This window comes from Drosophila grimshawi, unplaced genomic scaffold (genome assembly GCF_018153295.1).
Source record: "Drosophila grimshawi isolate 15287-2541.00 unplaced genomic scaffold, ASM1815329v1 contig_848, whole genome shotgun sequence".
Lineage (NCBI taxonomy): Eukaryota > Metazoa > Arthropoda > Insecta > Diptera > Drosophilidae > Drosophila > Drosophila grimshawi.
Genome location: NW_025063692.1, coordinates 11894903 through 11906954, shown reverse-complemented (window position 1 = coordinate 11906954; position 12052 = coordinate 11894903). Strand labels below are relative to the sequence as shown.

At 42.8% G+C, this 12052-nt stretch overlaps 1 protein-coding gene across 2 annotated transcripts in view; it reads right to left on the bottom strand.

Moving 5' to 3' along the window:
* Positions 1-1716: 1716 nt before the first annotated feature.
* Positions 1717-12052, bottom strand: part of LOC6565972 (homeobox protein prospero) — a 60057-nt gene continuing 49721 nt past the window's right edge. For both annotated transcript variants that reach the window (XM_032739069.1, XM_001992549.3), the window contains 5 exons: positions 7942-8605; positions 3394-6624; positions 3054-3237; positions 2857-2976; positions 1717-2785 (listed from right to left, as the gene is read on the bottom strand). In XM_032739069.1, the coding sequence (XP_032594960.1) occupies positions 2599-2785; positions 2857-2976; positions 3054-3237; positions 3394-6624; positions 7942-8605 (4386 nt within the window). In that variant the 3' untranslated portion in view covers positions 1717-2598. The remainder of the gene's footprint in view (positions 2786-2856; positions 2977-3053; positions 3238-3393; positions 6625-7941; positions 8606-12052) is intronic.

The following is a 12052-nucleotide window of genomic DNA, read 5'->3' as shown; positions in this document are numbered from 1 at the left end:
TGTTTTTCATTAAATTTGTATGCATTTGTTGCTGTTCATTGTTTTCATCTCTCATTATTTTATATATTATATAATTGTTTTCTTTTGTTTTGTTGTTATGGTGTTGTACGGTTTATTAAGAGTTACTACATACATATGTGCATATATATGTTATATATTTATAGACATATGTATGTATGTATGCAAGTAATAAAATGCCTCGGAGAGAGTTGCAATAGAATCAAGGATTAAGCAGAAGTTCAAGTTCTACATACTAGTTACATATTAGTAGTAGTTAAGTAAATATCCCGATTCTGCAGAAATCACACACGACGATGCTGTGTTCACACTACCTGTAACTGTGTGCGTGTGTGTGTGTGTTTGTCTGTATGTATATACACTCAAAATTCTTACAGCTCTGCTCCTAGATGCACATATTACTGCTTTATTGCTGGAAGCCTCAAAAAATTGCTGCTATACTTAAGATTTGCTGACTGCTATTAAGGGTTTTCTTTCGTGTCTCATCTATTTACTGATATTTTATGTGAAATGGAAATCTTATGCTTAGAATTGTATTGCAGATAAAATCATATTGGATCGTATAATTTGTATAATTTTGCTTTTATTTTCTTTTTGTAATTAAGTATAAGTATAAGTATATATATTTACAAACGCCGTTTACAACATGCAGCTGGACCAAGCTAAGCTGTGTTCACACTAAGATTCGGGTATGAACATCGCATAACTCGATATCAACATATATATATATATATATATATATATATATATGTATATACATATATATGTATGTATGTATGCACTCGATGTGTTCCCGCTTTCTCTCTATATATATATCTTTTAACTCTAGACAGTGTTGCATAACTAAAAGCTAAATGGGGGAAACAGAACACTTGAAAGAAAGCAGTAAAGTAAAAAGGTCTGCTTATTGCACAGCGTTGCCAGACTTAAAACATATTTATATAAATATTAGAAATTATTCAACAAATAACATAAAGTACTAGATAATAATAATAATAATTACAATAATAATAATAATAATAATAATAATAATACTTATATACTTTGGCACACATAAAACATAATTGCATTTACAAATCATAGATGCTAAATGATAACATATACATATATGTGTATATGTAAAGTCGTATATTGCACATAGATAATGCTGTCAGATCTCACCTTCAACTGAACAAAATACTTGCTTTTATCTTGTTTTCTATTCTTGTTGTTTTTCTTCTTTTCTTTTTTTGCTCTGGAACCAAAAAACCATTGACTGCTTAATATTGTGTATAATGTATAATGTATATAATATATATATATATATATATATATGTATATATATATAGTAAGAATATATATAATTTTTTTTAGTTAGCCCGTACTTATCGTTCGCATTCTACACATTAGAAGCTAACACTTAAAACCGACATTTTTTCATATGCGTTGCTATATCCTTGCCATATGATATCGACATTGATATCGATATCGATATCGACATCGACATCGGATCGAAATCCACTCATATCTATTAAAAAAGCGCTTTGAGCGTTCTACTTTCTGCATGCCTGGCCTTAAACTAGGAAAAAAAAAGACGTTCACCACATACTATGTAAGATATATCTAGTTATCGATAACTCTGATCGATATATATATATAATAAATATATATATATATATATAAGTTTGAAACATAAAAATTAAATAACAAATTTTTTTTTATAGAGTTTGCTGCCCCGATAAAAAAAAAACAGACTATATATAGCGCAAATGTAAACATATGTTTCCCATTTATCGTGCAGTATGAACGGGGCTTAAGGAGTATGTGATCTGTTTGTTTTTGTGTCTTTGCTACGTAGTATTCTTAGACTTTGTAAGTATTTAATATACGCGTGATATCGTTAGATACGAATAGAGAAGTGTGTGTCTGTGTGTGTTCCAGTTGCATTTCGTTTTCGTTTTCTTTTTAGTTTTGTTTGGTTTTGTGTTAAATCGTGAATTACGTGTCGTGTAAACATGTTTACAAAAAAAAAGTACTTGTAAACTTCGTGTATGTTGTGAACAACTACGCCTAGCAACTGTGTCAAGTGCTCATTCTATCTAGAATAGAGTGAAGATCTAGAGAGTTATGGTATGTATATAGTGTATAAATATTCCATTTGGATTAATGCGTTTTGCGTTTTGTTCTCGTATTGTCTGAAAGTGCTACGTACTTTTACTGTTTCTTTTTTTAACTCTAAGCTACATAGTTCGTGTTCCTTTATACCCATTTTGTATCGATCAATTTTTGTTTATCATTCTGTATGTGAATGAAATGGAAATGTTACGAGTATAACCAAAGTTTTTGATGGTGAGTAGAAACAATTGGATAGTTAAGATTAGAGCATATAACTAGTGCATACATTTACCATATATAATATATAATATATATGTATGTATATATTTTATATAGTATAAAGATGTATATATGTATATACCACTTAGAGAATTACTCATCTTTGCTTCTATATGCTATCAATATGTATGTGGAATTCTGTACTGCAATCGCAGTTAACGGTTAACAGTTAACAGCTAACGGCTCTGCTAGTTAACAGCGCTCAGTTTACAGCAGCTGTGCGATAACCGGTTCGATTAGGCACATGTGCTCCGCTCCACGCACCGGCAACCGATTCAGGCAGAAGTGTCGGATCATATCGGGCACCGTCTCGAAAGGTCGGCTAAATTGACCTAAGATATATTGGCCGGCCTCGTTGCGCTGAATCCTCATGTGCATAAATCCCTTAGCACCCCTGAATAGGAAAGAGAGGAATAGAAGACTTAGTATATAGATAAGATAAGAATAGAATATATCGTGTCATACTTCAGCGATAGGGAGTAATCCTGTTTGGTGGACTCGCAATTGCGCACTAGAAATGATCCCTCCGACAGAGGACGCAGCGTTGTCTCCGCCTCAATGCGTGTGATGGCGCCGTGGTACCAGCTACGGAGTATTAAATAGAGAGAAAACATGTTAAAGAGAGAGAAAACAAGGCGGGTGTCAGAATATGTACTACTCACCCCTGTCGCTCTAGTGGTATGGTCACATCGATGAGATCGACCGCTGTGACGTAGCCCTGGCCCAGATTCATATTAAGCTCCTTGTGGCTGCTCAGACCGCGCAGATCGAGGCTGCCAAACTGTTTGCTCACCTGACGAGGCTCGTTGAGATTCAGTGTCAGATTCTGGCGGAAAAGCGCAGTGTCTGCAATAAGAAAATTAAATTGTTATTATTAATTATATAAATGCTGTAGAAAAGACGATATTTACAGTATTGTTAGTAAGTAATGTAATTACTTAACTGTAATTACTTCGAGTAGTTATTTAATTTGAATAAGTATTTGGTTGGTAAGCAACTTACCCAGTTTGCTGGCCAGCTTTTGCTCGTCGCGCATGGAATGGCTCGAGGATGCTTGTGAAATACCGCTAGACTCGGTGCTGTGCATCATTAGATTGTTAATCTCCGCCTGATTGGCACGCAAGCGCCGCCGCAACTTGGGCATGTCGAATGGCAAGTCGCCGAGATCAACGGAGGTGGCACTACCCGATGTACAGGCGGATGCCTCCTGTTGCAACGTCTTGCGGCGTCGTAACTTTGGCATATCAAACGGCAAATCGCGCAACTCCTGCGGCAGAGCCGACGATGAGGATGCCGCGCCGGCTGCACCGCCAGCTGCACCCGATGACGATGTATCTGCGGTACTGCCGCCACCCTGCAGCTGCAGCTTGGGCAACGTTAAACGTTGCAACGCCAAATGCGGCACTTTCCCATCCTCGCGTGAATGCAACGAAATACCGCTATCCGAGCCGAGCAGCTCGTCGGCCAAATGAAGCAGTGCTTTGTTGGGTGCAGCAGCAGTCCGTTGACTTCCGCGTGACTTGATCAGCAGCTGCACGGGAGCAGCCGTAACAGTGGCAGCTAGTGCTGCATCCGCTGCCTGCTCCTGTGAGCCTGCCGCTGGGTTTGCTGTTAATGCTGAATTGGCTGCTGCTGCCGGTTGCTGTGACTGCTCGGAACTGGCGCTGGCTGAGGCCGGCTCCTGCGAGGACTTGTCCGATATGGGGCTTAGGATGTGCAACTTGGAGTGCAGCAAAACGGGTGCACGTAGCGGATAGGCAACACTAGAGCTGACACTGCCACTGCCACTGCCACTGTTGTTGCTGTTACTCTCGGAGCTGTGGGAGCTCAGTGAGCTGGAGTGTCGCGACTCGGAGCTGGAGGTGCTGCGATTGCCCTCACTGGTGCTGGATCGCAGCGATTCCATGCTGCCGCCACTCGACGAGGTCGCAATGCTCTCTGTGGAGCTGTAATTGTGCCGCCTTGCGCCCGGCTGCAGTTGTTGTTGTTGCTGCTGCTGATGCTGCTGTTGTTGTTGATGCTGTTGATGCTGTGAGTGCGTGTGTCGGCTGCTGTGATGATGATGTCGCTGCTGGTGCTGATGCGGTTGAGCGCTGCGACGCAGCTCCAAAACGCGACCCGATTCCAAGACAAAGCTTCGTGGTCGACGTGCAACAACAACAGTTGCTGCTGCCACTGCTGCTGATCCGGATGCCGAGGCTGAGGCCGAGGCTGAGACAGAAGCGGAAACGGACGCTGCTGCTGAATTGGAATTGGTTGAGGGCGGATTAACGTAGGCGCTGTCGGTGAGACTGTTGTCATTGCTGCTGGCGCACAGCTGCAATTGTTGCTGCTGCCGTAGCGACGATTGCTGCAGCGGCAAACGCAAGTCGCGCAAACGCGGATGCGACGGTTGTGCCGCCGGCAAATTTGGTGCACTTTTAATGCTGTTCATGTAGCGTTCATGTTTACCCGGAAATTTGATCGGTAGCGGTGCGGTGGAGGGTGGCGAAGGGGTGTAACCGCGTGCGGGCAACTGTTGCTGCTGCTGCTGCTGCTGATGCTGCTGCTGTTGTTGTTGAGTTGAATTCTGGTTCTGATTCTGCTGATCTGTTTGACTGATCTGCAGCTGACTAAGCTCCGCTTGAACCTGCAGCACAACCTGACCAGGACCATCGGGTGATTGTTGCTGTTGCTGCTGCTGCAGCTGCAGCTGTTGTTGCTTTGGTTGCTGCAACAGTTGCTCCTGCAGTGCTTGATTCTTGCTATTCTTGGCGCGCTTGCATTCAAGTCGCGATTTACTGGACGGCGGCGGTGGCGGCGGCGGTGGCAGCAACAGATCGTTGCCATTGCTGCTCAGTTGCAGCAACACGCAATGATTGGTTATGCGATCGACCTCATCGAGATCATCATCCGATTTGGCAATCTTGCAATCAAAGGCCGTCTCATAGATCTGACGACGTCGACTGGCCATGTTGTCGGAATCCGAGTCCCCCAGTTGCTCTCCCTCTCCCTCTTCCTCCTCCTCCTCCTCCTCTTCCTCCTGCTGGACTAACTCTTCTTTCAGCGGATGCTCCTGCTGCTCGACGACTTCTCCGGCTCTCGTCTCTAGCAACTGTGTCTTTGTCTTTGTCTTTGCTTGGTTAGGTGGCGCACATTCGACGCACTCGTGGACGCCATGCGGATGCACATAGAAAATGCTGCGTGGCCGAAAATATTCCTCAATCTCGTCAAGCTCATTATCATCATGGCCCAGATTCAGTTGACTGCTGGGCGCTGCTGGTATGCAGGCTCCGCACACGGCTGCTGGGCCCAGCAGTCGGTGCGGCGGCATCGACCCGCCAAAATCGCAGGCACCGAATTCGTTTCCAGTACCCAAACCCAATGGAGGTGGACAACACTTGAGCAGTTCACCTTCACCGGCGTCACAGTGTTGCAGTTGCAGCTGCAGTTCCCCACTGCTATTGGGCAAATGTTGTCTTGGCTGAACGTTGCACGTTTTACGGACTAAAGCCAAGGCACGAGCATGCCACTCGCGTCGCTTGAGGCACTCGCTGCAATCGGACTCCTCGGATGTGCTCGTGCTCGGTGTCTCGCACCGAATGATGCGCACACCCTCCTCAGTGAAGCTATAACGCTTTGGGGTGGACTGTTCGGTTAGACAGGCCTCCTCTAGGTCATCGAGTGGCTCGCCGTCAAGTGGATCGCCGTCGTTGAGTGGTAGTGCAATAAGTGCCAACTCATCGACGTTGTTATCCTCCTCCTGATCGCGCTGTGGCGCATCCAAGCTGCTGCTCTTCCGATACCCCCCACCCAGATGGGGTTGTGTCTGCTGGGGTGGCTCACTGGCCGTCGATTGGCGGCACTTTTGTTTCGTTTCACGATCGAGCGTTTGTTTGTCCTTGTCCTTATCCTTATCTTTATCCTGCTCCTTATCCTTGTCGTCTGGCTTGTCGCGACTCTTGAGTAGATCCGAGTAGTAGTATGGCGATGGCTGCCTCTTGCTGTACTCAGATGGTGCAACGGTTAATTTGCGTGGACTACGCTGCAGTTGCGGTGGAAGCGGTCGCACCAGATCATCCGTTATGCTATCCGGTGAGTTGAGTAAACCACCAGGCGCCGCTCCAGCTCCAACTACACCTCCTGCTACAGTTCCAGCTGTTGCTATTGTTGGGTGTGGTGGTGGTGGTGGCGCACGCTCTACTTCCTCGTCAATATCTGCCTCCTCGTCAGAGGATTTGGGCGCCGATGAATCTGTAATTGTAAGTTCATATTTATATTTAGCGACTCTTTAACTATTAAAAATTATTTTAAAAAATAAAGAGAAATTTAACCAAATACAAACTTATACTTTCAACATTTTCAACAATTATATTTGGTGTTAAGTTTGGCTGGGGACCGATCCGTAAATATTACTCTCTAAATAGATATCAATCTTGCAGCTTTCTTTAATTGCTGTTGAACCTTTGCATAATACTATTGGTTGGCAGCAAATGTTAAAGTAATTAGATAAGTTATTACACTAAAAATACAATGCTGTCCAAGATCGCTGACTAGGGACGATGTACAATGTGAAATTGCTGTCCAAACTGTCAACAACTATTTAACTTCATAGAAGACTCGTACTTTTTGCTTCTAATTACGAAGGAATTAGAAGAAAGGGCTTGATACTAAGTATTCCGCAACGAACTGCAACTGCTGTCAGTAGTTGACGGTAATTTTACATTGCCCCGAAGCAGAAGTTAATTAAATCGCGAGTTGCAAGTTGCAAGTTGGGGGGATGCGGGTGGCGGGTTGCGGGTTGCGAGATAAGTAAGCCAATGGACAGACAGTCTATTTGTTAGTTAGGAGGCATCGCAGCTGTTATCCTTTGGAATATATTGTGGCGAGTCTCTGTCGCAGTCTATTAGGCGCTTGGCTGCCCGGCAGATGTGCCTCCTCCTCTTACATTACACTTCTCTCTCTCTCTCTCTCTCTAGAGTTGAGACCCAGTCCAATGGCTGCCAGTTGCCATTTAACGCCTGGCTGATCCCAGCAGCCGCAGTTCGACTCGGAGTTGGAGTTGTGCGCCAAGTGCGTCTAATTGCCACTGATTCACAATGTTTATGCACAACCCCCACCTACCACCTACCAACCCCCTGACTCTCATTCAGTAGTCAAAAACGAATTCGCACTCTGATTGAATAGCTGCGAAGAGTTGCTGCGAAAGTTGCTCTTACGAAACTGTGATTTTTAATGCGCCACCTGGCCATGATTATGGTCTTTGCCTCTATTTATAACTATTACCAACCAGAGTTGCAGCAAGTTGTTGTATTGTTATTACATAATACTTTTTATGCAGCTAGAAAGCTGACAAATTGCCAAGCACATAATAATTGTATTTAGTTTTCAGACTTTTAATTGCATAAACTATCTTTTTGGGTATAAGTATGCAATGCTTTTGAACTTCATAATTTGCAGCTTTTATAATTCGAGTTGTGCGGCTAGTTTGGCTGGCTTCAGTGTTATCATCCCCCTAAAATCAGGCAACATGCTGCCAACTGCTGTTGTTGTTGTTGTTGTTAGTCTCACCTGAATTGTAATGGCTGCTGTTGCGCTTGTCTCTTTTGTGGTTAACGTTATTGTTATTATATGTGGAGTGGCGATGTTGCAACTGATGCTGCTGCTGCTGCTGCTGTTGTTGCTGCAGCTGCTGCTGATGTCCGCGTGGTGTTGGCAACGTTTGTAACTGTTGATGTTGTCGCGGTTGCTGGTGTTGCTGTTGCTGTTGCTGCTGTCGCTGTTTGTGTGTTGGCGCTGAGCGTCGCTTGACCTTCTTGTGATAGACCTTCTTGGCCTGATGACGCGTATCCTTGGGATCGGAGTAACCTTCGATGAGCTTGACGGATGCCTGCTTGATGTTGCTGTTGGGCAGCGGTGGATGTTGCAATGTCGCGCGTTGCTGTTGCTGCGGCTGTTGCTGTGGCCCCGCTGGCAATGTGTTGTTGTTGTGCGCGTGCAGCTGCTGCTGTTGATGTTGGCTGTTGTTGCAGTTGTTGTTGTTACCGTTGCCGTTATTGTTGTTATTATTGTTGCTGCCCAAAATAGCTGCTGCTGCTGCTGCTACTGCTGCACTTGCTGGTTGACTGGGCAATGTCGACAAAGGGGCGGGTGGCGGCGGCGCTGCTGCTGTCGATTGCTGCTGCTGTTGTTGCTGCTGTTGCTGTGACGCTTGTTGGGCTTCGTTAAATGGCAGCTGTGAATGGCAAACAAAAAAAGAAGGGAAAAGCCAAACGAATGAGATAACAAGTTTGTATTACACTTTCAGCGGGTAATATACTTTTGTCGTTCAGTGTGAAACGCATTTGAGATCTCCCCAAAAAGAATACAGAATCAATATATTAAAACACAAGCCTGATTGGCTTGTAAAATTCACAAAATATGTTTTTGATTCATGTACAAATCGTATAAAATATCTTACAGCATGAATATAGATAAGAAAGAAAAAAAATTGTTAATTTCTCGATATATTCACACTCTTACTTTAAGTTGGAAATAATTGTGGGAAGATGAAACCAAGATAGTAACTCAAGAGTTACGTGTGTTGTTATCTGCAAGGGTATTTCGAAATTCGGTGTGCCGCAATTGGCAATCGTGCAATGTTGCTGCGACTAATTCGATTTGCATTGCAATTTCAATTTGTCTAAGCATTTAATTGAAAATTGTGCGTGCGTCATGTGGTCGCAAAATGCTGACTGTCACTGTGAGCGACACAATGTGTGTGTGTGTGTGTATGTGTGTGTGTGTGAGTGACGGTGCCAACTCATTAGGCGCTTTTAGGTTTTCCTCAACCACAAACCAAAAATAAAACACTCACACACAGGAAGAGCCCGAGTAAAGGTCCATTAATTAGTTTCACAAACATAAAATGACCGCAGCTTTTTTTACGTTTTTTTTTAAAATTGTAATTTCCCATTTTATTCTAAAAATATGAATTACTTTTTGAATTTCCAAATGGCTGTGAAAGTGTTATGAAGCGATTAGTCATAAGATTATCAAGCAGATAGACCAAACTTCGAGTGGGAACTCATTAAGCCACATTCAGGTTCAACAACCTGCGGCACTAACTTCTCGTCTGTTTGTTACTAGAATTGAACGTTTCATTAAAAGCCTTTATCGGTTGTGGACATTTCAATTTTGGCTTGCTTTTCACACACGAACACACAAACAGAGCCACACACAGAGAGCCACAGAGCCATGCACAATGTAAGAGCTTCATCAATATTCACTAACTATCAATTTTTCTGTCCATCTATCAATCTGACAAGGCACAGGAAACATGTTTCATCGTTGAGTTGTGCTCAACCCTCTGTCTTCCATCTCGCAGCTTAGTTAAGTGCAGCTAAGCTGTCCATCTTCTGGTTGAGTGTTCTTCTAGATAGGACAGCGTCCGGCAGACGATGACAAATAGCTGCACAAAACAAAACTGCAACAGCAGGTCGCACAACACAGCAACAACACAGCAACAACAAGAGCAACAACAACAAATGACATTAACGTGTCCCTAATGTGCACACATTATAAGCAACAGCAGCAGCAACAGCAACAGCAGCAACAGACCAGGCTGTTTATATTGTATTGGGTGTAGAGGGGTACTGAAGAGGGGAAAGGGGGTCGTAAATATGCGCATTATTGTTAAACATAAATTTGCGTTACATCTAACGAGTGGAAGGGGAAAAGAGGGATGACTCTAGGAGGGGCATATTGTATGCGAAATTTGATGCCAAAACAACAACAACAACAACAACAACAGCAACAGCAACAAGGGCCAGCCAAGGGGAAGTCGAAGTGGGAGTAGGGGCTGGGGACTGGTGGTTGGGGATTGCTGGTTGGGGATTGTTACACTAAGCAATGCTCGCCATTGTTTGCCGGACTTGCAATTGAAAGGAATTTTTAATTGAAACTCATAAATTAAACGTCGACTGCTGCTCATCGATGAATAGAAATTTACAAAACACACTGAGAGAAAAAAGCTTGAGTTAAGCTCAGTAAAGTACCGTATTGTTAGTGAAAAACTTCTAAATAAGTACAAAACTCGTTTTGAATTAAATAACAATTTCTTTGTCTCAGCACCGAGTTGTTTGGCCGTGCTTTTAATGAGTTGGAAATGGGAAATTGGAAACTGGAAACTAATACAATACAAAATAAAGAACACATTAAAGTGAAGTCAGTTGCAGTTGCTCTTCCCAGCAGTGGCATTGTTTGAATTTATGCAGGTTGCTCAGGTTGCCCGGGTTTGCTGCTAACTCAACTGCTGACTCTCATAAATTCAAGACAATAGACCATATAGCAATTCTAATGCAAGCAAATAAAGGCACACACACACACACACACACATACACACACACACACATTCAATAAGTGGCACATTAATAAAGGGGGTGGATCTTGGTGGTGTGCAACTGTTTTGCATTTAGAGATGGTCAAATGGAACATTAAACAAATCAGCAGATTGTGGATCTTTTTTGATGACTAATATTTGATGTCTTATCTTAAAAAATATTGTTTATCTTGTTACTTTCCCCAATCAATTACCATAAGTTGAAATTGACTTTTTTTTTATCAAAGCTGAGCTCTCAAAAGCCATCTACAAAGTCTAACTCCAAGTAAATATTGCCAAATTGTTGCTGCTCCCTTTTAAATAATATTTGCATAAATAGGCAGATTATTAGGATTCAGTAATTGATTTACGTTTACATTTATTGTGATATATTCAGCACGCTGTCATCTCTAGTTTGGTCTGGGCATCTGGGCATCTGGGCATCTGGGGAGTCTTGTCGTCGTTGAATTGAAATCTTACTCACATGTTGTGCACACAGACACATATTGTTCTTTAAATATTTGCCCTTGATTATCGGCATACAGGGATTTCATACACGACTCGATTGGGAGCCGCCCCACGCCTACCCCACAAAATGTGTCTTCCAATCAATGTGGGGAAAGTGGAAATTTGTGTGGAGTGTGGGTAAATGGGTGGCTCAGGCAGACAGACATGCTACAATCAAAATGGTTAGACGAATGTCTATCGTTCGATGTGATTGTTGTTGTTGTTGCCAGAGCAACGTGATTTTTATGCGCACGTTAATGAAAACATTTCCAGATGATGATGACGATAATGTTGCATGATTATAATGATGATAGCGATGATGATGTTGGTTGTGGAAATGAGTCGTGAGCAGCGCGGAAAACTAACTAGTTCGCTTGCTTTGCCGTTTTATCTTTTCTCTTTTTTCTTTTTTCTATTTTCTTTTTCTTTCTTTTTTTTTTGTTAGAGTCCTATCCAAACGTGGTCTGTTTTATGCTTTTCCAACATGCAATGATTCCCACTCATTCCTTGTCTTTTTCCTCTTTCTCTCTCTCTCTCTCTCTCTGTCAGTCTCTCTCTCTCTCTCTCTATTTGTCTGATTCTTCATGTCTGCCAAGTGCGTGTGACGAGTGTTTTAATATGCTTGCCGTTGGGTATCATAACTTCAGTGTTGCAAAACAACACAAAAGAAACAAACTGAATCCGCATAGTCCCACAAGAAGCGCAACTATTCAAAGTTTAGCTGAAATGTGAACCCTGACAACGGACTGGGAGTAAAAGGGATTCGGGATGAAGCTATGCAAATGAATGAATGATTGTATTGTAAATTCCTTCAAG